Here is a 24,923-nt window from a genome sequence, read left to right as displayed (position 1 = left end):
ATTTTTATTGTGTCGATTAACATTTGTACATTTCTTTACGATGTCAAGCAGAATATCATAAATCAGCTTACTGATGAAGTAGCAACATACAAACCTTTAAAATATAACTTGTTGTTGGACTGTGTATATGGTAAACCGTATCCGTTCCAGGACCAAGAGAAGTGCGCTTTCAAGACATCGGCTGCTGCAATGTACACTTCTGACGATGTGAAGCAGTCTGTTAAACACGGTATGGAAATACTCTGTCGGGAAGAAAAAGACGATGTAAGAAAAGGATCCGGCTGGTATCCGTCTTTCAGTAAACCGTTTCGAGATGAGAGTCAGTCATTTTAAACCAATGCAAAACCAAATGTTTATTAAATTGCTAACATTAGCATGTGTTCCTGCAGTAGAGTAGAAATTATGTAATAAGTTTTTTTTTGTTAATTTGTTGTATTATTTCTTGAAACTGTCATGTGTTTGGTAATTTTAATTAATTTATATTTATTTGCAAAAGTCAAGGATCGAACCAGGGCTATCTATTTAGCCAGTAAATAAATTGCTGAAATTTTTGATTAATTTTGGAATTTTTTCCGAATTTATAGCTTAAAAATTACAGATTTCCAATATGGTGGAAAAATTTCAAGATCGCAGGTTGTACAGTAATAAATAAATACTGCAATCTAGCGGGTAAAAATTAAAGTAAGATGTCGATAGCGCCCTCTAGCAGACGAAAACAATACAACGGATCCAAGATGGCGGCCTCCAGCGCACGTGATGTCATACTAACTGGCAATACATCTAACTTGGTGTTGGTGGTGGGAGGTAAGTCTGTGGGTGGCTTTCGTGGAGGAAGTATTCTTCGCCCCTTTTTTTACGATAATACTTATGTATTTTTAATATGGTGTCTGTGACATTATAAATAATGATGGCGGTTTGTTATGTATTAAATTTTTTTTGAATTAATTGTTTATTAATTTTAAAATTTTTCCCGGTTTCTAACATAAAAATACGGATTTTAAAGATGGCTGACGTAACGAAAAGTTCAACGCTTCTAGATTCCAAGTTGACGGGTGTGACCTAATCAATTGTTATTTTTTTAAATTGTAATCAAGACTTTTTTTTAGTTTTAATACATATATAACATGTTTACTCTCGCCGGGAATCGAACTGAGTAATGGAATGGATTGCGTAACTTAACATATTTGAAGTAAGCAATTTTTTTTAATATATATATTTTTTAATTTTTCGGAATTTTTCGGTAAAAAAAAAATTAAAGATTTTGAGTTTACGATCAAGATCGAGGGCATGACCTGGCGGATTATGGTGGCTTGCATTTAGTAGTCTTGAGCTTCTTTTAGAAATTTAGGTTCTTTCAAAGGCAAAAGTCTTTTGGAGGCATTCTGAATTTTTTTAATTTTTGAGGCATTTTGCGGGAAATGTTCCCTCAAAACAGGTAGGTATTTTCCCCTCAAAATAGGAACATTTCTAGGAATCTTGTGACATATTTAAAGTAATTCGTCATCAAGATGGCCGCCGCGGCGTCAGATGGTGGTCGTTCACTGACCTGGGCCACTAAACAACTTCCATTACTCTCGCAGGGACGCCACCGAGTGTGTCCTGCAGGGCAGCGGGCATGCAGGGGACGAGGCGAGTTACCTGAGCGGCGGGTGAACCTCCTGCGGGGGAGGGCAGCCTTCCTGACCCTGGGGGCGGGCAGCGGGCCGCCGCTACCTCCTCCGCCGCCCGACTTCATACCAGCTCTGCAAGTAGGAGCCCAGCCCGTCTCACACCGCGAGCTCTGCACCAGCTGCCACTTCACTGGCAATACTGCCCCCTGCCCCACTACTTCCCCCTTGCCCTACAATGTACAAATATTAACAACATTCAATTTAATTACGTAATCCTGCTAGAATACTTTGAAGGAAACGGGACACACAAAAACCAAATAGTCAAAAACAGCAATTTTTAATCAGCTAAAATAGGGTAGTACGTTATTTTGGCACGATATCAAAAATGCCTCCAGAAATAGCTAGTGTGTATGTATACCAGCATGCAGACATTTATGCCGTATGTCTCTTGAAAGCCGTCGTTGAGACTGCATGCAGGCCATGTGTGCAAAAAAAACTTCAGTGACCAGTAGTAAAGCTGTTCCATACACGTACGAGTCTTGCTCGCGAGCTAGACTCGGATCACACGCGATACGAACGCACTCTGAACTTTGCTCGTAGGTTTCATCATTCGAAATATGATGATCAAAGCAAGACGCAGCTGCAGTGGTCGTCCTAGACGAATGTGGTGTGTTTACGAGAAGAAGAAAAGAAACATAATGGAAATGTCACACTTTTAAATTTAATGAACTTTGTCAAAGACAGGCATGACGGGTTCGAAAAAAATATTTTAGAATGAGTGGCGAGAATGTGCATTATTTGCTCAAAAAAATTAACTCCGTTTATAGTAAAGCAAGACACTGATGCGAAATGTTATATCATGAGAAGCACATTTGCAGCAACTCGTCTGTTACTCGCCACAGGGCGCTCATTTAAAGATCTTAAGTTCACCACCGTCATAAATCTTCAAGCACAGGAAAAAATAATTCCCGTAATCTGCAAGGTAATCTATAAAGCTCTCGGAGCAGAATATTTGAAGGTGTGAAAATTTTTTCAAAATAAACTAGCACGAAATAAAAGTATCAGTTCAACACATAACTTATGTATCCATGGTTCGTATTTAATGATTTGTGTTAGTTGAAATATAAATAGATTTCTTATACACCCTAGTCAATATTTATGCTCTTCTCCCTCTTTATTCACGCTATATTATTTATAAATATACGTTTGTGCACATATTTCTTATGTATTCACAAGAGCATTACACGAACTAATAAGGGAACAGAATTAAGATACTCATTGGAATGGCCATATGTTCTTGTATTTGTAAGTTGTTTTACTTCAAAGGAAAAGACACTTAACAATAACTAAAATTTAAAATATTTAAAAAACCGATTTTTTGTTTCACGTTTCTTAGTTACAATCTCAACTAGTTAGGCGTGTACTAAATACAGGCTATTTTTAAACTTAATTTTCCGGTTCCTGTACCGATAAATGCGCTGGTGGAGTCAAGGGCCAGGCACTGATGACATAGGCGAAAATCGTCTCTAATTTGATCAAAAAGTCAGGGACCATGAACGCCTTCGACATCACACAGACTGCGGGCCTGGCGTTTTGAGCTCACACGGGATTGCATTCTTCGGAGGCCGGGCCGATGAGATTTGAGCGGTACCGTAACATTAGATGGCTGAGAAATGGAGATAAAGGTTTAGTGCAAGTTCCTTGAGTGCTTTCAAGAATGTACATCGGGTTATTCATGCCTACATTTACTCCAAAAACACGCGTTTATAGTCATTTTCACTCTTCTAAAACAACAGCTTAAAAACGAAATACGGAATCATAACTATAATCCTCGTGCCTTGGCGTACGTATATTCTTAATTTTTTTTTTCATAAACAGACACCACTCAGATAACTTGAGTAGTTTTCAAATCGAGCAGTTATTCCTGAAGCTATGTACGTCGTATGTGCGCTCGCTGAGAGAATACTCTCTCGCCCACACTGACAGCTGTCCGAACTCGGAGAGGGAGAGAGAAAGGGCGTAAGGGAGAGTAAACGACGATCATCACTCGCTGTACACTCTTGCATTGCTAATAAATAATCTTACTTAAAAAAATGTCGGATTTCCAATCACTGGCACTTAAAAATGTTTATTCGGAAGTCACAAAAGGCCGGTCAAGTTCCACAGGTCGCACTCCTCACTGGAGCTAGGCTCAACAATGGTTCGCCCCTTACCTCTTGCCTGTCCACACAACACAGCCTCGTGCCACTCAGTCGAACTCTCTTGATCCCGTCGCTCCACGTAGCGCCACTCTTGGGGGGGGGGGGGGTGGGGGGTCTCTCACCCTCTTCGCCGGTGTCGCACTTCCCTTCACTCGCGGAACTCTCCGAACTCTCGGAACTCTCGGAACTGTCACAGGACCCCCGCAGAGGCCAGCGTCGCTGTTTAAGTAGGTACTTGTGGCGTCCTTCTCGAACGACGAGAGCAGATGTGACGAGTTGCGTCATCCTGGGCCGACCCGACACCTGAACCATCGGGAAAGGCGGTGTTCATTCACGCCAACTCCGCGCAGCGGTCTCTGTAAGCCCGGAATTCCCAGGTGATAATAGCCCGAGGCAGGACGGTGTTCGGGGAGAGGAGGGGGCAGGGGGTAACGAGGACCCTTGTAATCCGGCCAGGTACGCGTGGCATGATGCCTCACGTCAATGGACTGCGCGTGACTTCAGTGCCGTGCGTGGCCGCCAGCCAGCTCCGAAGGGAGGGGAGGGAGGGGAGAGAGGGGAGAGAGGGGAGAGAGGGGAGAGAGGGGAGAGAGGGGAGAGAGGGGAGAGAGGGGAGAGAGGGGAAAGGGTTAGAGGGGCGAGGGAGAGAGGGGAGAGAGGGGAGAGAGTGGAGAGAGTGGAGAGAGTGGAGAGAGTGGAGAGAGGGGAGAGAGGGGCGAGGGAGGGAAGAGAGGTGCGAGGAAGGGAAGAGAGATACGAGGGAGGGAAGAGAGTTACGAGGGAGGGGAGGGAGGAGCGAGGGAGTGGAGAGGGGGTGAGAGAGGTAAGAGAGGGGTGAGGGAGGGGAGAGGTGGTGGCGAGGGGAAATGAGAAAAGATGGGGGAGGGGAGGGGAGGGGAGTGAGTCGGCCTCCTCGTGAGCACGTACACGGCCAGGAGTGAGCACTGGTGACGGATTTAATGGGGAGGGTACACGAACCCAAATACGCCATATTGGTTTCAACAATTTTCGGTTATAATTTTTTCCATCGTTAAATATTAATAATTGGTCTTCACTAAGACAGTAATCACGCATTAAGGTATTTACAAAGCCCATAAACTACTGACAGAATTATCTGTTACTGTTGAAATAATTCTCAAAAACGAATATTACAAGCCGAATTTTGAAAATCAAAATATAAGAAAAAATCTTATTGCAAACCAACAAATTAAACCAAGGTGACATCTTTCAGTTCCCATTTCTGCTAATTAACGTCACTGTGAAAACTTAAAATAGTAGTATTGTGTCTCGTGACTCTTCTGGAGGCCTGTTTACGAGCTGGTGTCGCTTGGTACGTCCGAGTTCCAGTTCCGTAAGTGTTTGGTATTTCAGTAATTCTTTAAATATTCGTACTGTCTCAAATCACTCATTTATATTTAAAATTTAATCAAAAACATGTGTATATTGGTGAGCCGTTAGAAAAAAAAACTAAATGGCTTTGTTTGCCTACGTCAGTTGTTTTTGAAGAGCGCAATAAAATGTTATAACAAACTTTGACTCCAAGGTGACATTTAGTCTCTCCACCTTAAGGGGCCCGCCTACCTGGTCACACAGACAGTGTGCAGAGCTTCAGGAAAAACAACGCGATTTCAAAACTACTCAAGATATCCGAGTGGGGCCTATTTACGAATAGCATTTAAGAGTTCGCTGAGGACCGAAAAGTACTTTTAATTTCGGATTAAGTTTTTAAACTGTATTTTTAGAAGCGTTAAAATGCCTAAATCGCGTGTTTTCAGAGTAATTTTTAGGCATAAAACAATCAGTACAGATTCTTGAAAGTACTTAAGGGGCTTGCATAACACCTTTATCTTCATTTCTCCGCCATATAATGTTACGGTCACCGCTCAAATTTCACAGTTATCTTGTGACGACGAGATGAATGCGCGCCAGTTCAGAGACTTGCTCTTAGAGGCTATACCGCGCTGGAAGCACCAGCGAGCGTCGCGCTTATCATCCCGCCTCACTAACACACATACACCCCTGACGAGGCGGGCCCCTTAAGCCTGCATGGTTAGCCTTGGGAAGTAGTACCCCGGCCGACAGTAAGTATTGTGTACGTATTGTTCGACCCTCCCCCTGTGCTCATGTGTTCACATTGTGTCCTTTACCGGAGTTGTGCCTGTGTAGCACGCAGCCGTGTCGGCACCGAAGCTGCACCGGTTGCTTACCTACCAGGCGTTCACTCGTCCCAAGTCAGCACCACTTCTGGAGCTCATGACGATTTGTCACAATGGTCACGTTCCACCCTGTATAGCTACGCGTGGATGCAGGATTGTTGTAGTTCGGCATAAGACAATACGCATTCTAGATTATCGGGCTTTTAACGCCCCAAAGTAATGCCTCTTAACGAAAGGGAAGGGGTTTGGAGCTTAATCTGACCTTACAGTTAGAAACGCCACGTGCATTAGGCCCCGCCCGGCATCCGCTCGCTCCAAGTTGGCACTTGGACCAACTGCGCTGGAGAGGTTCGCCAGTTGCGAGGCAACAATAGCTCTGTCAGAGTCTGGAGGTGGCTGTAAGTACATGTTACCCTCTTGCCTTAACACGCGAGATATGACCACAGCGTAGCAGGAACGGGATACGCGACATGATACTGCAGATGTTCACCGTTACCTTTCGCAGTGGGGCGGTGAAGGGACGCCACAGTTTTCCACTCAAAGAAATATGAAGGCAAGTTGTACACGCCTAAATCAGCTTGTATACCAAACACACAAAAAATTATGTGGAAAGAATCTGACTTTGAAAAAATAACAGCACATACGAATACAGTTAGTTCCACAAGTTAAAAATCTCCGAACCGGTCTGAAATCGAATCCAAGATTTTTGTCTCGACAGCCAGAAACTCAATTTACACAACATTGGGAATATTCCTTACAATAACTCCAAAATTATATGCAAACCTTTCATGCTGATACAACCGGGAGCACAACAGACACTAGTCTGTCTCAACTACGCAACCAACACAAGAACGACAGGAAAAAAAACCCAGCGATTCAGGGCAGACGCACGTCGTAAGATCGCTTTCTACTTCTTACTCTTCGGTTTGCGTTTCCGTTTTATCCAACTAAAGTGAAAAGTTTTCTCATGTAAAAATTCTGTCTAGAAAATACAAATTATCTAAGCTAATAGAAGCTATAGGAAATAATTAATTGACTGCTGTTGTGATATTGAATTCGTGGGTTAGTGTCGTCTAGCGCTTTCAGTATTTTAAAAACAGAAGTGATTTTCTTGCGTTAGTTTCCCCTGTCCCAGGACACAAAAAACCAATTGTCACCCACTTCTTTTGATTAATTAGTTTGGTTAGTACAGAAGTTACATAAACATTGATGCTGTAAGCCCACAACGCACGCAAAATAACATGTATTTGTTTCTAGGTAGCTAAATGTTATTTCTACTGTCTTGTATTCTCCCTTGTGGTTTTGTATTCTCTCTTTGTGGTTTGTTATCGCACCCAGCAAGCTGGCTCTTCCCGCATCACTTATCTGAACGTCAATCCTGACGCGCGCGAGCAACACAAACAGACGCACAAATCGCCGTACCGACAACACAGCAATGCACAGATCCACTAGCCAACCCTACTTGCTATTTTACAAAAGGCTTATCGCCGCCGTGCCGCGCGGACAAGTTGGACGTCACCGATTACGAGCAAGCCGTGGCTTACCTTGGCGGCAAGCAGATTACACTCGTGGCCTTGTCGCCGAACTGGCGTAGCAAGTGAGCGCTCGAACAACTTCGCGAGTAAGTTGCCCAAGGTTCCCCTACAAGCCATTGGCATCAAAGTAGGGCGAACTTCTTTAAGGCAAACGATATTAAGGGCAAACGATATTAAGGGCAAACGATATTAAGGGCAAACGATATTAAGGGCAAACGATATTAAGGGCAAACGATATTAAGGGCAAACGATATTAAGGGCAAACGATATTAAGGGCAAACGATATTAAGGGCAAACGATATTAAGGGCAAACTATATTAAGGGCAAACTATATTAAGGGCAAACAAAGTTAAGGGCATACGATATTAAGGGCAAACGAGGTTTAAGGTAAACGAGGTTTAAGGTAAACGAGGTTTAAGGTAAACGAGGTTTAAGGTGAACGTGGTTTAGATAAACAAAATTTAAGGCAAAATATGTTTAGGATAAACCAAGCTTAGGGCAAATGAAGAATAGGTAAAATTAAGTTTAGAGCAAACAAACTTCCGGAAAAACTAAGTTCAGGGCCAACTCCTTTTTGAGCGAATAATGCACGGAAATGTGTTTTTACGTAAATACGTGGCTGGGTGCGCGAGTTAAGTTGTTTTATCCGTGGGTAGTAAATGTGTAGTAAATTAAATATAGGCCTAAACAACCATTTGTAGTAACTAAATAAAAAAATAATAAGGTGGAGGAAGGTAGCAATTCGGTTTGCAGACAGCACTAAAAAAAGGATAAAATAAAATTTTGAAATGACGTAAACTGCGTAAATCCCAGATATCAAGCGATAATCTTACATACCACTTAAGCAGAAGTCTACCGAAGGCAAGTTTGTAGTGGTTGGTACTATTGTTACGAACGCAAGCAGGGCCGCTGCGCGCGCCAGGTTCGGAGCTGACGTCACGTGGCCGCCGCTGACGTGAGACATGCCACGCGCGCCTAGCGGATTACAAGGGTCGTCGCTACCCCCCTCCACCCCACGCGCGGTGCCCTGCCTCGGCGCCGTTACCTGGCACCTGGCAGTAATTGGGAATCCCGTGGGCCATCGCGCGAGCTGCCGATGCCCTTCTCGACACTTCGGGCGTCGGGTCGGCGCGGAATGACGCGACTGGCCCCAGCCACGCTCGTGAATTCTAGAAGGGCGCGAGGCTCTATATAAGCCCGGACGCCGGCCTCCACGACATACAGGGCGAGAGAAAATCTCGGCAATAGTTGGGTGGCGATAGTGCCGCGGGTGCGGCAAAGAGCGGTTCGGCGAGCAAGAGTCGGAGTTCCTCAGCGAGTGAGGTCTCTCGGCGAAAGAGTGTTGGGTAGCGAGAGCGCCGCGAGAGTTTCCCGAGCGAAGTTCCGAGCGAAGCGTCGAGAGGATCCTCGGCGAAGGTAAGTGCAACGGCGGCGACGGAGTGCGGCGATGAGTCCCGCAACGGATGTCCACGAGGAGTGCTGCGGCGACAGTTGTGTGGTGTGTAAAAACTGAGTGACTGGGGAATAAACAATTTTAAGAGTAATTGATTAGTAGGCTTTTTAAGTAAGATTATTTATTAGTGTTGTAAATATTAGCAGTCAATAAAACTGTGCAATAAAATCTTTAAATGGGCTATCCATTTACGATCCTGGTAGTTTTTTTTCCCCACAACGATTATATTTAATAATCGTTAACACTATTTTAGTTTTGTCTAAGATAGAGCAGCCAGATATTTTTGTATTTGGCCTAGTTGTGCGGTGCGTTTGAGTTCAGTGTTTATGAAGTACATTTTCTCTTGTGTTAGGCGATTGTTTATAAACTTTTGGCCAGTCTACATGATATATAGTTTAACTGATAGTTAGAATTTTCGAACACCCTGCACACCATGTTCTCAAAGAGTATGAGGAGCTGGTTCTTGCGGGTTTGCAATAAATTTTAAATAACTTACACACATTTTCGGCAAAAAAACGACTTTTAAGTAATAGTAAGTCGTTCATGGTTAGCTTGTGTCTGGCTGTAATTATTAGTTTACAGTTTAACAGCCGCAGCTGCCGGGACAATGACTCGACATCTGGTAGTCCAAGCGGAGCAACTACAGCTCGCCGAGCTGAGTGGAACACCGCAGGGGTGACAGCGAGGCTGTCCTGGCTCTGGGGCGTCGGGCGGGTAGAGACGGCACCGTGCATCGCCGTGCTCCGAGCAGCGTCTATTTGCGGGCGGTACCCCCTCCCTTCCTAGCCCTCCACCCCTTGCCCGGCAGGCACGAGACTCGAGAGTCGAGACACGAGGAACGAGGATCGAGGCACGAAGAACGAGGATCGAGGCACGAGGAACGAAGGGTCGAGGCACGAGGGACGAGGGTCAAGGCCCGAGGAACGAGTAACGAGTAACGAGGCACGAGTAACGAGGCACGAGTAACGAGGCACGAGGCACGAGGCTCGAGGCACGAGGCACGAGGAACGAGGCACGAGGCACGAGGCACGAGGCTCGAGGCACGAGGCACAAGGCACGAGGCTCGAGGCTCGAGGCACGAGGAACGAGGCACGAGGAACGAGGCACGAGGAACGAGGAACGAGGCACGAGGCTCGAGGCTCGAGGAACGAGGCTCGAGGCTCGAGGCACGAGGCACGAGGAACGAGGCACGAGTCTCGAGGAAAGAGGCACGAGGCTCGAGGCACGAGGCTCGAGGCACGAGGCACGAGGCTCGAGGCACGAGGCACGAGGAACGAGGCACGAGGCACGAGGCTCGAGGCACGTGGCACGAGGAACGAGGAACGAGGCACGAGGAACGATGAACGAGGCACGAGGCACGAGTCTCGAGAAACGAGGCACGAAGAACGAGGAACGAGGCACGAGGAACGAGGCACGAGGCAAGAGTCTCGAGGAACGAGGCACGGGGCACGGGGCACGAGGCACGGGGCACGAGGCACGAGGCTCGAGGCACGAGGCAAGAGTCTCGAGGAACGAGGCAAGAGTCTCGAGGAACGAGGCACGAGGAACGAGGCACGAGGAACGAGGCACGAGGCACGAGGAACGAGGCACGAAGAACGAGGCACGAGGAACGAGGCACGAGGAACGAGGCACGAGGCACGAGGAACGAGGAACGAGGCACGAGGAACGAGGCACGAGGCACGAGGCACGAGGAACGAGGCACGAGGAACGAGGAACGAGGCACGAGGAACGGGTCTCGAGGCACGATGAACGAGGCACGAGGCACGAGGCACGAGGCACGAGGAACGAGGCTCGAGGCTCGAGGCAGGAGGCTCGAGGCACGAGGCACGGGGCACGAGGCTCGAGGCACGAGGCAAGAGTCTCGAGGAACGAGGCACGATGAACGAGGCACGAGGCTCGAGGCAGGAGGCAGGAGGCACGAGTCTCGAGGCACGAGTCTCGAGGAACGAGGCACGATGAACGAGGCACGAGGCTCGAGGCAGGAGGCAGGAGGCTCGAGGCACGAGGAACGAGGCACGGGGCACGAAGAACGAGGCACGAGGAACGAGGCACGAGGAACGAGGCACGAGGCACGAGGAACGAGGAACGAGGCACGAGGCACGAGGATCGAGGCACGAGGAACGAGGCACGAGGAACGAGGCACGAGGCACGAGGCACGAGGAACGAGGAACGAGGCACGAGGCACGAGGAACGAGGAACGAGGCACGAGGAACGAGGCACGAGGCACGAGGCACGAGGAACGAGGCACGAGGAACGAGGAACGAGGCACGAGGAACGAGGCACGAGGAACGAGGCACGAGGAACGAGGCACGAGGAACGAGGCACGAGGAACGAGGCACGAGGAACGAGGCACGAGGAACGAGGCACGAGGAACGAGGCACGAGGCACGAGGAACGGGTCTCGAGGCACGATGAACGAGGCTCGAGGCACGAGGCACGATGAACGAGGCTCGAGGCTCGAGGCACGAGGCACGAGGCACGAGGAACGAGGCTCGAGGCTCGAGGCAGGAGGCTCGAGGCACGAGGAACGAGGCACGGGGCACGGGGCACGAGGAACGAGGCACGAAGAACGAGGCACGAGGAACGAGGCACGAAGAACGAGGCACGAGGAACGAGGCACGAGGCACGAGGAACGAGGCACGAGGAACGAGGCACGAGGAACGAGGCACGAGGAACGAGGAAAGAGGCACGAGGAACGAGGCACGAGGAACGAGGCACGAGGCACGAGGAACGAGTCTCGAGGCACGATGAACGAGGCACGAGGCACGAGGCACGAGGCTCGAGGCACGAGGAACGAGGCACGGGGCACGAGGCTCGAGGCACGAGGAACGAGGCACGAGGCACGAGGCACGAGGCACGAGGCACGAGGAACGAGGCACGAGGCACGAGAAACGAGGAACGAGGAACGAGGAACGAGGAACGAGGCTCGAGGCTCGAGGAACGAGGCTCGAGGCTCGAGGAACGAGGCTCGAGGCTCGAGGCACTAGGCACGAGGAACGAGGGTCAAGGCCCGAGGAACGAGTAACGAGGCACGAGTAACGAGGCACGAGTAACGAGGCACGAGTAACGAGGCACGAGTAACGAGGCACGAGTAACGAGGCACGAGTAACGAGGCACGAGTAACGAGGCACGAGTAACGAGGCACGAGTAACGAGGCACGAGTAACGAGGCACGAGTAACGAGGCACGAGTAACGAGGCACGAGGCACGAGGAACGAGTCTCGAGGAACGAGGCACGAGGAACGAGGCACGAGTCTCGAGGAAAGAGGCACGAGGCTCGAGGCACGAGGCACGAGGCTCGAGGCACGAGGCACGAGGCTCGAGGCACGAGGCACGAGGAAAGAGGCTCGAGGCACGTGGCACGAGGAACGAGGAACGAGGCACGAGTCTCGAGGAACGATGAATGAGGCACGAGGCTCGAGGCAGGAGGCTCGAGGCTCGAGGCACGAGGAACGAGGCACGGGGCACGAGGCACGAGGCACGAGGCACGAGGCTCGAGGCACGAGGCTCGAGGAACGAGGCACGAGGCACGAGGAACGAGGCACGAGGAACGAGGCACGAGGAACGAGGCACGAGGAACGAGGCACGAGGCACGAGTCTCGAGGAAAGAGGCACGAGGCACGAGGCACGAGGCACGAGGCACGAGGAACGAGGCACGAGTCTCGAGGCACGAGGAACGAGGCACGAGTCTCGAGGAACGAGTCTCGAGGCTCGAGGCACGAGGCACGTGGCACGAGGAACGAGGCACGAGTCTCGAGGAACGAGGCACGATGAACGAGGCACGAGGCTCGAGGCAGGAGGCTCGAGGCACGAGGAACGAGGCACGGGGCACGAGGCACGAGGCAAGAGTCTCGAGGAACGAGGCACGGGGCACGGGGCACGAGGCACGAGGCACGGGGCACGAGGCACGAGGCACGAGGCACGAGGCACGAGGCACGAGGCTCGAGGCACGAGGCACGAGGCTCGAGGCACGAGGCAAGAGTCTCGAGGAACGAGGCACGAGGCACGAGGCTCGAGGCACGAGGCAAGAGTCTCGAGGAACGAGGCACAAGGAACGAGGAACGAGGCCCGAGGAACGAGGCACGAGGAACGAGGCACGAGGCACGAGGCACGAGGAACGAGGAACGAGGCACGAGGAACGAGGAACGAGGAACGAGGAACGAGGAACGAGGCACGAGGAACGAGGCACGAGGAACGAGGCACGAGGCACGAGGCACGAGGCACGAGGCACGAGGCACGAGGAACGAGGAACGAGGCACGAGTCTCGAGGAACGAGGAACGAGGAACGAGGCACGAGTCTCGAGGAACGAGGAACGAGGAACGAGGCACGAGGAACGAGGAACGAGGCACGAGGCACGAGGCACTCGGCCTGATGCACGAGGCACGAGGCTCGATGCACGAGGCACGAGGCTCGATGCACGAGGCTCGATGCACGAGGCACGAGGCAAGAGTCTCGAGGAACGAGGCACGGGGCACGGGGCACGAGGCACGGGGCACGAGGCACGAGGCACGAGGCACGAGGCTCGAGTCTCGAGGAACGAGGCACGAGGCACGAGGCACGAGGCACGAGGAACGATGAACGAGGCACGAGGCACGATGAACGAGGCACGAGGCACGAGGCACGAGGCTCGAGCTCGAGGCACGAGGAACGAGGCACGAGGCACGAGGCACGAGGCACGAGGCACGAGGCACGAGGCACGAGGCACGAGGCACGAGGAACGAGGAACGAGGAACGAGGAACGAGGAACGAGGCTCGAGGCTCGAGGAACGAGGCTCGAGGCTCGAGGCACTAGGCACGAGGAACGAGGGTCAAGGCCCGAGGAACGAGTAACGAGGCACGAGTAACGAGGCACGAGTAACGAGGCACGAGTAACGAGGCACGAGTAACGAGGCACGAGTAACGAGGCACGAGTAACGAGGCACGAGTAACGAGGCACGAGTAACGAGGCACGAGTAACGAGGCACGAGTAACGAGGCACGAGTAACGAGGCACGAGTAACGAGGCACGAGGCACGAGGAACGAGTCTCGAGGAACGAGGCACGAGGAACGAGGCACGAGTCTCGAGGAAAGAGGCACGAGGCTCGAGGCACGAGGCACGAGGCTCGAGGCACGAGGCACGAGGCTCGAGGCACGAGGCACGAGGAAAGAGGCTCGAGGCACGTGGCACGAGGAACGAGGAACGAGGCACGAGTCTCGAGGAACGATGAATGAGGCACGAGGCTCGAGGCAGGAGGCTCGAGGCTCGAGGCACGAGGAACGAGGCACGGGGCACGAGGCACGAGGCACGAGGCTCGAGGCACGAGGCTCGAGGAACGAGGCACGAGGCACGAGGAACGAGGCACGAGGAACGAGGCACGAGGAACGAGGCACGAGGAACGAGGCACGAGGCACGAGTCTCGAGGAAAGAGGCACGAGGCACGAGGCACGAGGCACGAGGCACGAGGAACGAGGCACGAGTCTCGAGGCACGAGGAACGAGGCACGAGTCTCGAGGAACGAGTCTCGAGGCTCGAGGCACGAGGCACGTGGCACGAGGAACGAGGCACGAGTCTCGAGGAACGAGGCACGATGAACGAGGCACGAGGCTCGAGGCAGGAGGCTCGAGGCACGAGGAACGAGGCACGGGGCACGAGGCACGAGGCAAGAGTCTCGAGGAACGAGGCACGGGGCACGGGGCACGAGGCACGAGGCACGGGGCACGAGGCACGAGGCACGAGGCACGAGGCACGAGGCACGAGGCACGAGGCTCGAGGCACGAGGCACGAGGCACGAGGCAAGAGTCTCGAGGAACGAGGCACGAGGCACGAGGCTCGAGGCACGAGGCAAGAGTCTCGAGGAACGAGGCACAAGGAACGAGGAACGAGGCCCGAGGAACGAGGCACGAGGAACGAGGCACGAGGCACGAGGCACGAGGAACGAGGAACGAGGCACGAGGAACGAGGAACGAGGAACGAGGAACGAGGCACGAGGAACGAGGCACGAGGAACGAGGCACGAGGCACGAGGCACGAGGCACGAGGCACGAGGCACGAGGCACGAGGAACGAGGAACGAGGCACGAGTCTCGAGGAACGAGGAACGAGGAACGAGGCACGAGTCTCGAGGAACGAGGAACGAGGAACGAGGCACGAGGAACGAGGAACGAGGCACGAGGCACGAGGCACTCGGCCTGATGCACGAGGCACGAGGCTCGATGCACGAGGCACGAGGCTCGATGCACGAGGCTCGATGCACGAGGCACGAGGCAAGAGTCTCGAGGAACGAGGCACGGGGCACGGGGCACGAGGCACGGGGCACGAGGCACGAGGCACGAGGCACGAGGCTCGAGTCTCGAGGAACGAGGCACGAGGCACGAGGCACGAGGCACGAGGAACGATGAACGAGGCACGAGGCACGATGAACGAGGCACGAGGCACGAGGCACGAGGCTCGAGCTCGAGGCACGAGGAACGAGGCACGAGGCACGAGGCACGAGGCACGAGGCACGAGGAACGAGGCACGAGGCACGAGGCACGAGGCACGAGGAACGAGGAACGAGGAACGAGGAACGAGGAACGAGGCTCGAGGCTCGAGGAACGAGGCTCGAGGCTCGAGGCACTAGGCACGAGGAACGAGGGTCAAGGCCCGAGGAACGAGTAACGAGGCACGAGTAACGAGGCACGAGTAACGAGGCACGAGTAACGAGGCACGAGTAACGAGGCACGAGGCACGAGGAACGAGTCTCGAGGAACGAGGCACGAGGAACGAGGCACGAGTCTCGAGGAAAGAGGCACGAGGCTAAGGCACGAGGCACGAGGCTCGAGGCACGAGGCACGAGGAACGAGGCTCGAGGCACGTGGCACGAGGAACGAGGAACGAGGCACGAGTCTCGAGGAACGATGAATGAGGCACGAGGCTCGAGGCAGGAGGCTCGAGGCTCGAGGCACGAGGAACGAGGCACGGGGCACGAGGCACGAGGCACGAGGCTCGAGGCACGAGGCAAGAGTCTCGAGGAACGAGGCACGAGGCACGAGGAACGAGGCACGAGGAACGAGGCACGAGGAACGAGGCACGAGGAACGAGGCACGAGGAACGAGGCACGAGGCACGAGGCACGAGGAACGAGGAACGAGGCACGAGGAACGAGGAACGAGGCACGAGGAACGAGGCACGAGAAACGAGGCACGAGGAACGAGGCACGAGGCACGAGGCACGAGGAACGAGTCTCGAGGCACGAGGAACGAGTCTCGAGGCACGATGAACGAGGCACGAGGCACGAGGCACGAGGCACGAGGCACGAGGCACGAGGCACGAGGAACGAGGAACGAGGCACGAGTCTCGAGGAACGAGGAACGAGGAACGAGGCACGAGGAACGAGGAACGAGGCACGAGGAACGAGGAACGAGGCACGAGGCACTCGGCCTGATGCACGAGGCACGAGGCTCGATGCACGAGGCACGAGGCTCGATGCACGAGGCTCGATGCACGAGGCACGAGGCAAGAGTCTCGAGGAACGAGGCACGGGGCACGGGGCACGGGGCACGAGGCACGAGGCACGAGGCTCGAGGCAAGAGTCTCGAGGAACGAGGAACGAGGCACGAGGCACGAGGCACGAGGCACGAGGCACGAGGCACGAGGAACGAGGCACGAGGCACGAGGAACGAGGCACGAGGCACGAGGCACGAGGAACGAGGAACGAGGCACGAGGAACGAGGCACGAGGCACGAGGAACGAGGCACGAGGAACGAGGCACGAGGCACGAGGAACGAGTCTCGAGGCACGATGAACGAGGCACGAGGCACGAGGCACGAGGAACGAGGAACGAGGAACGAGGAAGGAGTCTCGAGGCACGAGGCACGAGGCACGAGGAACGAGGAACGAGGCAGGAGGCACTCGGCTCGATGCACGAGGCACGAGGCACGAGGCTCGATGCACGATGCACGAGGCTCGATGTACGATGCACGAGGCTCGTTGCACGAGGCACGAGGCACGAGTCTCGAGGAACGAGGCTCGAGGCACGAGGCACGAGGAACGAGGCACGAGTCTCGAGGAACCCCGGCTCGAGGCACGAGGCATGAGGCACGAGGCTCGAGGCACGAGGCTCGAGGCACGAGGAACGAAGCACGAGGAACGAGGCACGAGGCACGAGGCTCGAAGAACGAGGCACGAAGCTCGAGTGTCCGCTAGTTACCTGCTCCTCTCTCACGTGTATGTCCCATGGCGCATAGGAAACATGAGTGGTTGCCACTCCATATCCGTCTATGCCCTTTCGATTCGGAAACTACCAAAAAATTAACTATTAACATTCAGTACATGGGTACTTTTCTCGCGTGCACTTGTTTCCAGGAAAACACCACTAAACACTACTACCAACGACGGGAATTATTCACCTTACAGAGACTTAACTTTCTACATTAGAAGTATACGGTATGACTCGACGGTTCTCGATTGCATTAGTATTTATCTCAGAACATATATTTTTTATCTTTAATTATTTGTGGCATTGCAGAAACCCTGCCTTCCCCAATCTTGAAGGATGTTCACGATATTTTCTAATAAGGCAGTTATCAGCTGATTATGAAGGTTCAAGGTCATGGGGACATATTATTGTATTTTATTTTATTGATATGAATATTTCAATAATAGTTGTTGATATTGAGTAACTAATGTATGCTAGATTAGTATTTGTTTAAGTGAATTTTATTTGTTTTCAATATTTTTTTCTCTCTATATTTAATGTTTGGGTTTATTTAAAAGCTTTCATTATGTTTGTAGAACATGCGTAATGTTTTGGGAAAAGGAAAGACGATAAATAGGCGTGCAACAGTGCGGAGCCAATTTTTTAGACACTTTTTTCCTTGGTTTCGTTCCCACGGGACGCAGTAAAATTATCAGGGTTTAGTGTCAACCGATCAGAAATTAGTTATGTGATTTTTGTGTGTGTTTTTTTTTTTTGAATAAACGCCTCGATGCGAGATTAAGTATGAGGTCACGTGACTTGCCTCTTCCCTGCAGGCTATAGGGGTAGGGGCGTAGCCTCGTCGGTCGTGCTGTGCTGTGCTGACAGGTCGCGCCGCTCGGCGGCTCAATGGAAACACTGCACGAGCGCACAGAGGCAGGTAATTCCACGTATGGTTGCCGGGGCCATGCCGCAGTCAGTTTTACCCTTTGTGTTTTTTTTATAATGTAAACACCCGGAACAGCATTTAATAATTCAGACCCACATTATTTGTTTACTTTGGATAGTAAAATATTTATTAATAATAATGAAAAATCATTTGCTCTGGATACCCTATTTGATTTTAATCTTTGAAATTCTAAAATATATACAAAATTTTATGATTTGCGAAATAAATTAAAATTATCATATAGTTAATTATAATAACGTAATATATATAAAATAGGGTAATGGAATACCAGCAATTTTACAATTTATTACTTAACTTTTTAATGTTTGAATTTCCGTTGTTTATTTTAGTAATGTTAGAAATTTACACCGAAAATTAATATTGTCAAATTATAATTTCAAGGTAGGTGATTTCAAAAGTTCGTGAAGTCCAGATTTGTATACGTATCCTCAAAAACTAAATTAAAAGTGAGAAGCCAGGTACATTCCTTGGAGCTGCCGACCGACTGCAGGAAAACAAGAGGTGGTTTGGTCCGCAGACACGGCGTCATCTCAACAAGGCGCACCTGGTGGCTGATGATCACACGAGCGGCCAGGATGTCACAGACTCCGGGTGGACTTGGACCCCGCTATGATAACACGGCAGCAGGTCAAGCAAAAAAAAAAAAAACAGAGTAATTTAGTGAACTATATATAAGACAATTGAGTTTCACTCACTGGTAGATGATGGATGTTCGGAAGGCGGAGACATCCAGAAAGAAAAGCTGACACAATAAGACGATGCGGAGGTGAACTAAATCCTGTAGGAAATTAGAGATGAATCAGTCGCCCTGGGGGTAGAGCACGTGGGTTGGTCGATTGGAAGCCAAATCCACACAATGGCTTCCTGAAGAGGGGAAAGGGGGTAAATAAGTGGCCCGATGTAGTTACAGACCCAACAAGAGAGGGGAGAAAGAAAGAACATACAATAAAACAAATGGAGGAAGCTCTAAGAATGTCCCCATCGCAACCAAAGATAAGTCGTGCAAGGGGGACTCAACCTGTGGAACAGATGGCCCAAAAGAAGTACGTGGACATCCACGAGTCAGCACCGAGGGTGTACACAAGACTGAGGCATTCCCCCAGAGTAGTAGGGGGAAGAAAAGCATGGTTAACTAGTGCCGGGTTTGCCGGACAGATGTCGCGGCATTGCAAGGCGACAATCCAGGGTTTCTGCGTGGAGGGAGAGGGGGAAGAGGGGTAATTCTCGCTGGGCCAGCTCTTCGGGCTGTGATGCAAGGGGTACAGGAAGAAATGTGCAAACCAGCCGTGCTGCGTCCATGAAGGCGGGTTATGCGAGGCGCCCTGAGAGAAGCTGACACGGCGCGAGACGGACAGGCTTGAAGCAGGGCGACCAACACGGCACAGGAAGAGAGTGTACGTGCGTCGCTGTCAGATGAACTGTCAATACAGAGTCCCCCACAAACTGCAGAAAACCACTAAACAAATTCATCCCAAGATTACATTACTTTAAAATGCCTTTAATTCTATAAATTAAATTGCGTCTGGAAACTAATTAGCGGCACACCTCAATAATACCGATTTTAAGTGATGTGGACTTTTGTTTGATTTAAGCTGGGCTGCACTGTACCTGTGCTTCGAGCAGGCAAGATGTGCGTGGCGGCGCATATGACGTCAGCTAGGGCGGCGCTACGGGGACTAGAGAACGAGCAGGCGAGCCTGACACCTAGGGCGACTGGCGTCTGGGCGAACCCACGCGCCGACCAGCGGGACTGGTGTGCTGTGTGCCGTGTGCTCTGCGCGTCGCCAGCAAGTGACACGGCCACTACACGCAAGTCTCGTCACACTGTACATCTGGCGAATATGATGATAGTAAATTTTATTGCCACTTTTTATACACAAACTACAATTCAAAAAATTAAACAGGAAAATTTAGCACTCACAAAAACAAGCATGTGTGTGAGTGCATCTAGTTACTTTAATCTCAGTGCGGTATATTGACAAATGTAACTTTAAAAAATCTTACATACGTTTCAATAAAGTTTAAAGTTAAACAAAGCAATTAATTTAAATACAAAATACATAGCATTGTTTCAGAAAAAATTCTATAAATAAAAATGTCAAAAATTAGTATCGAAAGAAAAGTACAAGTACATAAATTACTACATTATGTATAACCTTACTTAAATAAGCTTAGTACAGAAATCTCTTCATCAGTCTAATTATTCAGCCAAAGGGAGACGAATTTTTTTTATTTAAAAATAATGATTTAAAGGAAGAATATTGAGTTACATAATTTAACTGATTTTCCCTTCGATACATACTCGTTATTGCAGCTATAACATACAATATTTTTAAAAAATTTCCCCAGAATAATTAGTAACACGACGGTGAAAAATTCAGTGCACTTGAATTTTCATGGAAAAGAACTGTATTTAATGCAACGTTTGAAATTTAAAGGAATACCAAAGCCAGCTGTAACTTTCAGTAACGTAACCGTCACAGGGCACTTTGATGCGTCTTGAGAATGAGGACGAGAATGAGGGCGTGGCTACAGAAGCCGCCATTTTGAATTAAAAACAAGAATTCTGTGTAAATATGAGTGTGGCGGGAAAAATGTACTTCGAATCGTTGGCTATGGACTTGGGAGAATATAGCCTCTATAGCGGGTGCTTTTCCAAATAATTGTATAATAGGACTGGCAGCTCTTACGCAAGCACTATTTCCACGGATGTAAATTTTTTATGAAAACATACATCCATGCGCGAGAACAAAACTACCATTCCGACCTCAATAATGTTTTTATAAAACTTCATGCGCTATAATGGTAATTGGGTTTTTTGCTTGATCTGTATTTATTGTGTAGCAAATCATGTCAAAACACTTCTAGTGAATGATAATGTCGCACTTAATCGAACAAAATGTTTCCATTACCAATATGTAAGTATAACTTAACAGATAGCAGGTAACGCGATGTATGCGGAATGTGTCCGAACATCATCGGAAACGCCCGGAAGGCAATTTCTGACGAGAATATTAGATTAAAACATATTCACAACTAGTCCTCTAGAATGAATATCAAGGGAGTTATGCACCATTAAAAATATTAGTAAAGACCAAGGCTTGTAAAAAAAATTGGAAACTAATTGGCTGCAAATCAGCCGACAATGTTCCTTGCAACAGAGTTCTTGTACGTCTGAAAACTTAGATGACAGTATTTTGGTCCGTGGTTATGAATGTAACTTAATATTTTTGGGAATATGTTTTGAATATGCGTTCGTCGTAAAGAACCATCTGACGGGCATTTTAAATTTTTATAAAAATTATGTACATCTAGATACAATACAAAATATTCATTTAGTAAAACATCTGAAGAAAATATCTCCCACAAAAATAACATGCTTTCGTAGTTACAGTTTAAAAATGGAAATTATGGCGGTAATACAATTGCTTAGCTAGGAGATGGACAATGCCAATTTTAAAGCGCTTACGCCATACAGTATTACATGTAAAGAAACAAATAGTTTTGTTAAACAAAGTTCCAAATCCAAATCGTCCAAAAGTATAGACATATATTCTCAAACAATGGCACATGCGACAATTAATGCATTTACGCAGGTATGTGCGTTTACGCTAAAATGATCCTTTAATGTTCCTTTGTGAATCGATAGAATAAAATATATGCACTGTAAACCTAATCTATTATTGTAATAACATTCTCTTATAAAGTTTCTTCATCATGACATTTCGAAGGTTTTAGGTAGGCTATATTTCGAAGAAAGCCTATCTATTGTAGCCGTTACCATGGTGTGATTTACGGAAAATGTTCATAGTTTTTTTTATGGTCCACGTACCCCAAAACCATCGTCAACCCAAAATTTATACACATAACTTATATTTTTATGGCCACGATAATTGCCGTAAATTGTGCACAAATCCCTTCGAAAAAGATAAATAAAATATAGTAACTGAAAATCTCTTGGGCGAAATCCGACCAAAGAGATAGAAATAGAGAAGGATTTTTGAAAGGAAAAAAAAAAACAGAAAAATTGCTATAACTCCATTACAATGATAAATACCACTGCCGTGTGACGTTAATATATTTCGTTAAAGTAATACCAAAACATCAGTCTACATAAATGTTTAATTCGACAACCACAAAAAATTAATAACTCATCTAGTAGGCACACCATCGAATCCATTCAGATTATTTTTAATTCTTAAAACAAATGTATCTAAAAAAACTTGACTGAAAAAATTTGTAAGACGAACTATGGCTGCAGATGGTTGACAAAACAAAGGTTGAATTATTGAAAAAAAAAAAATCATTTCCATACCTTGTAAACTATCAAATCTGATCTTATTAAAATTAAAACTTCTAAATATTATCCACAAATCTCGTCTGAAATAATATTTTACACGACCAATCATTACCGCAAGGGGAGAAAATAACATGGGTTGAAGGACAAAAATATTCGTAACTCTATTAGAAGGCATGCTATCAAATTCGTGCAGTACCTATCATCTAAAACTTCATTTTTGATTAGATGAAAAGTTACTGCAAGAGGTTGAGCCAACACCTCAATAAAAAAAATTATTATTTTTTTCAAATACCTTCACTAGGTATCTAATTCGTTCAAATTTATATTAAACATTTCAAATAGTACTTTTAAAACTTGGTCTAAAACAAATTATATACGACCACGTATTATTGCAAGGGTTGAAATATAATGTTTGAAGGTAAAAATATTCATAACTACTTTAGTAGGCACAGTATGAAATTAATTCCAAGTTGTTCAATGCTGAATGTATGGAATTAGAAACATTCGCAACATATATTTGCGTATGGGATATGAGTAAATGTGTAATAATTCTGTAAGTTCATAAAGTTTCCGGGATGTCCGGTATAAAGGGGCTCTCGTTTGTCCACCAGGGTGTCCACAGTTAGTACTTTCGTACTAGATCTAGTACTGTTAGTGGTCTAGTACAGATCTAGTACATTTTTCTTTAATATAATAATATTATAGTAACTCCAATATGTTTTATTATTAAGCGTAGTAATTATTTTTAAAAACTATTGAATGTATGTGTGTGTGGTGTGATATTTAAGTTCGAGCATTGCAATGTCATAATTACTTCCTAAATTGTTAAAAACCATAACAAATTATAATTTAGTACTTTTTTTTTCAAATCTAGTACTTTTTTCTCGCCTAAGTTGGTACGAAATAATTTTTCCTTGTGGACACCCGTGGACCGGGCCGGCGAGGGGACGCCGGCAGTCTGGAGGCTGCGGTCCAGGGCGGGCATGTGTGTCTCTCTGGGAGGTCCCCGGCCGCGGGAGTTCAGCCCCGCCACGCAGACGCGCCGCGTGACACTCGACTCGCGGGGCTGGCCGACCCTCGAACAAAACACTGCCGTAGGGCGTAACTTCAAAGAAAACCCCTCTCGTTCCTTGCATGAGTGTGTGACGACTGCACGAGTGACGCGTCAATAAGCGTGAACTTGCCACTGCAAATATCAGCGTTACAGTACCAGCCCCCTGCCACACACGACGTATGAACTGCACAGGGCGTGCGACAGGCCCCAGCCACCAGTGGACCACGCCGGGCTGACAGCTCGGTGGTTAGGCATCCCCCTCCCTCGACCCTGTCTTAATTAAGACAGCGTCCACTAGGCCCACCCTGGCGTTCGAAACCCAATCCGCGGGAATGGCAACTTATTTTCCGACAAGGGCTATTTAAGCCTACAATTTCTTTCTTACTCCTACTACATAGTTGAAGGATCATATATTTAAAGGTCCTATACTCCGCCCTCCCTTAGGAGGGGTATATCTTTTAACATAAGTTCCGGCTTAGCTTTGTCTTTTACAGTATCTGTGCAAGCAAGGTCGGTGAACTAATACACTGCCAATTCGTTTCCGTTCCCAACGCACCACACATTGAAAGGCCTAAGTCACTAGTGTCATGCTGAGTCATGTGCCAACTTGAGTCTTGTAAGAGCGGCTCGCACAGCTTTTACAATACACGCCACACTCGAGATGGAATAGCCACTTGCAGTACAGCACAACTGCAAGTCCCCCAATGCTCACCAACACGCTCGGGACTCTACTGACAGAGCTTCTCCCAACACAACTACTCCCGACCCGTGTTGCGGTGTGCCTCGCACTAAAGCCCGGGTGGGTGTGTGGTAACACACTATTCCTAAATATGATGTTTAGTCTAAAGTATATGGAATACATTGTGAAGAAACATAACATTTCGAATATGTATTTTCAAGATCATGTAACTGCTAATATGCACGTTAGATATGTCATAAATTATGTTACGTTTTCCTACGTAATTAAGCTTTATGGTTTTACCTGAAATTCAGAATCATTCCGCATGTAAAAATTTTATGTGCATCAGATTAAAACTATAAATAACGACATTTTAATTACTACAATTTAATTACTATAAGCATTCAAATAAATATCAGAAAATCATCGTTAATGGATTTTTTTTTAGATAAACTTGATGCTAAAAAAAAAGTGAATCGAATAGTCTACTTTGCTATCCCGTTGATGAGCATCATTTCGGTGATTCACCGCATCCTTATCTCGCACGCCAGCATCTGGCGCTGCATCTGCCTGTGAGCTATACAGCAAGGCGCAGGAACACCCTGGGTGCGAATGCCAGTACTGACTGAGGAAGTAAGTTTGTACTTCCAAGAGCAAGTATATTGTCAAGGTAAGGCTGTACCTAATGTTAAAGACATGTGGAACTGCTCAAAACAATTAGACCTCCAAGGTTATAGAAGGCTTGTACGAACTCGGAAATAGTAAATTAATGTGTGCCATGTCGGGATTGGACGCGAATCGTCACTGGAATGG

At 48.7% G+C, this 24,923-nt stretch overlaps 1 protein-coding gene across 2 annotated transcripts in view; it reads right to left on the bottom strand.

Moving 5' to 3' along the window:
- The window catches only part of LOC134531674 (uncharacterized), a 523,079-nt gene that overhangs the window by 43,116 nt on the left and 455,040 nt on the right, over positions 1 to 24,923 (bottom strand). Inside the window, exon 2 of one of the 2 annotated variants that reach the window (XM_063367462.1) lies at positions 1,639 to 1,742. The exons of the other annotated variant lie outside the window; for it this stretch is intronic. Coding sequence (XP_063223532.1) covers positions 1,639 to 1,735 — 97 coding nt within the window. The 5' untranslated portion in view covers positions 1,736 to 1,742. The remainder of the gene's footprint in view (positions 1 to 1,638; positions 1,743 to 24,923) is intronic. 2 annotated transcript variants of the gene reach the window in all.

Source organism: Bacillus rossius, chromosome 5 (genome assembly GCF_032445375.1).
Source record: "Bacillus rossius redtenbacheri isolate Brsri chromosome 5, Brsri_v3, whole genome shotgun sequence".
NCBI lineage: Eukaryota > Metazoa > Arthropoda > Insecta > Phasmatodea > Bacillidae > Bacillus > Bacillus rossius.
This window is presented reverse-complemented; position numbering and strand designations above follow the sequence as displayed.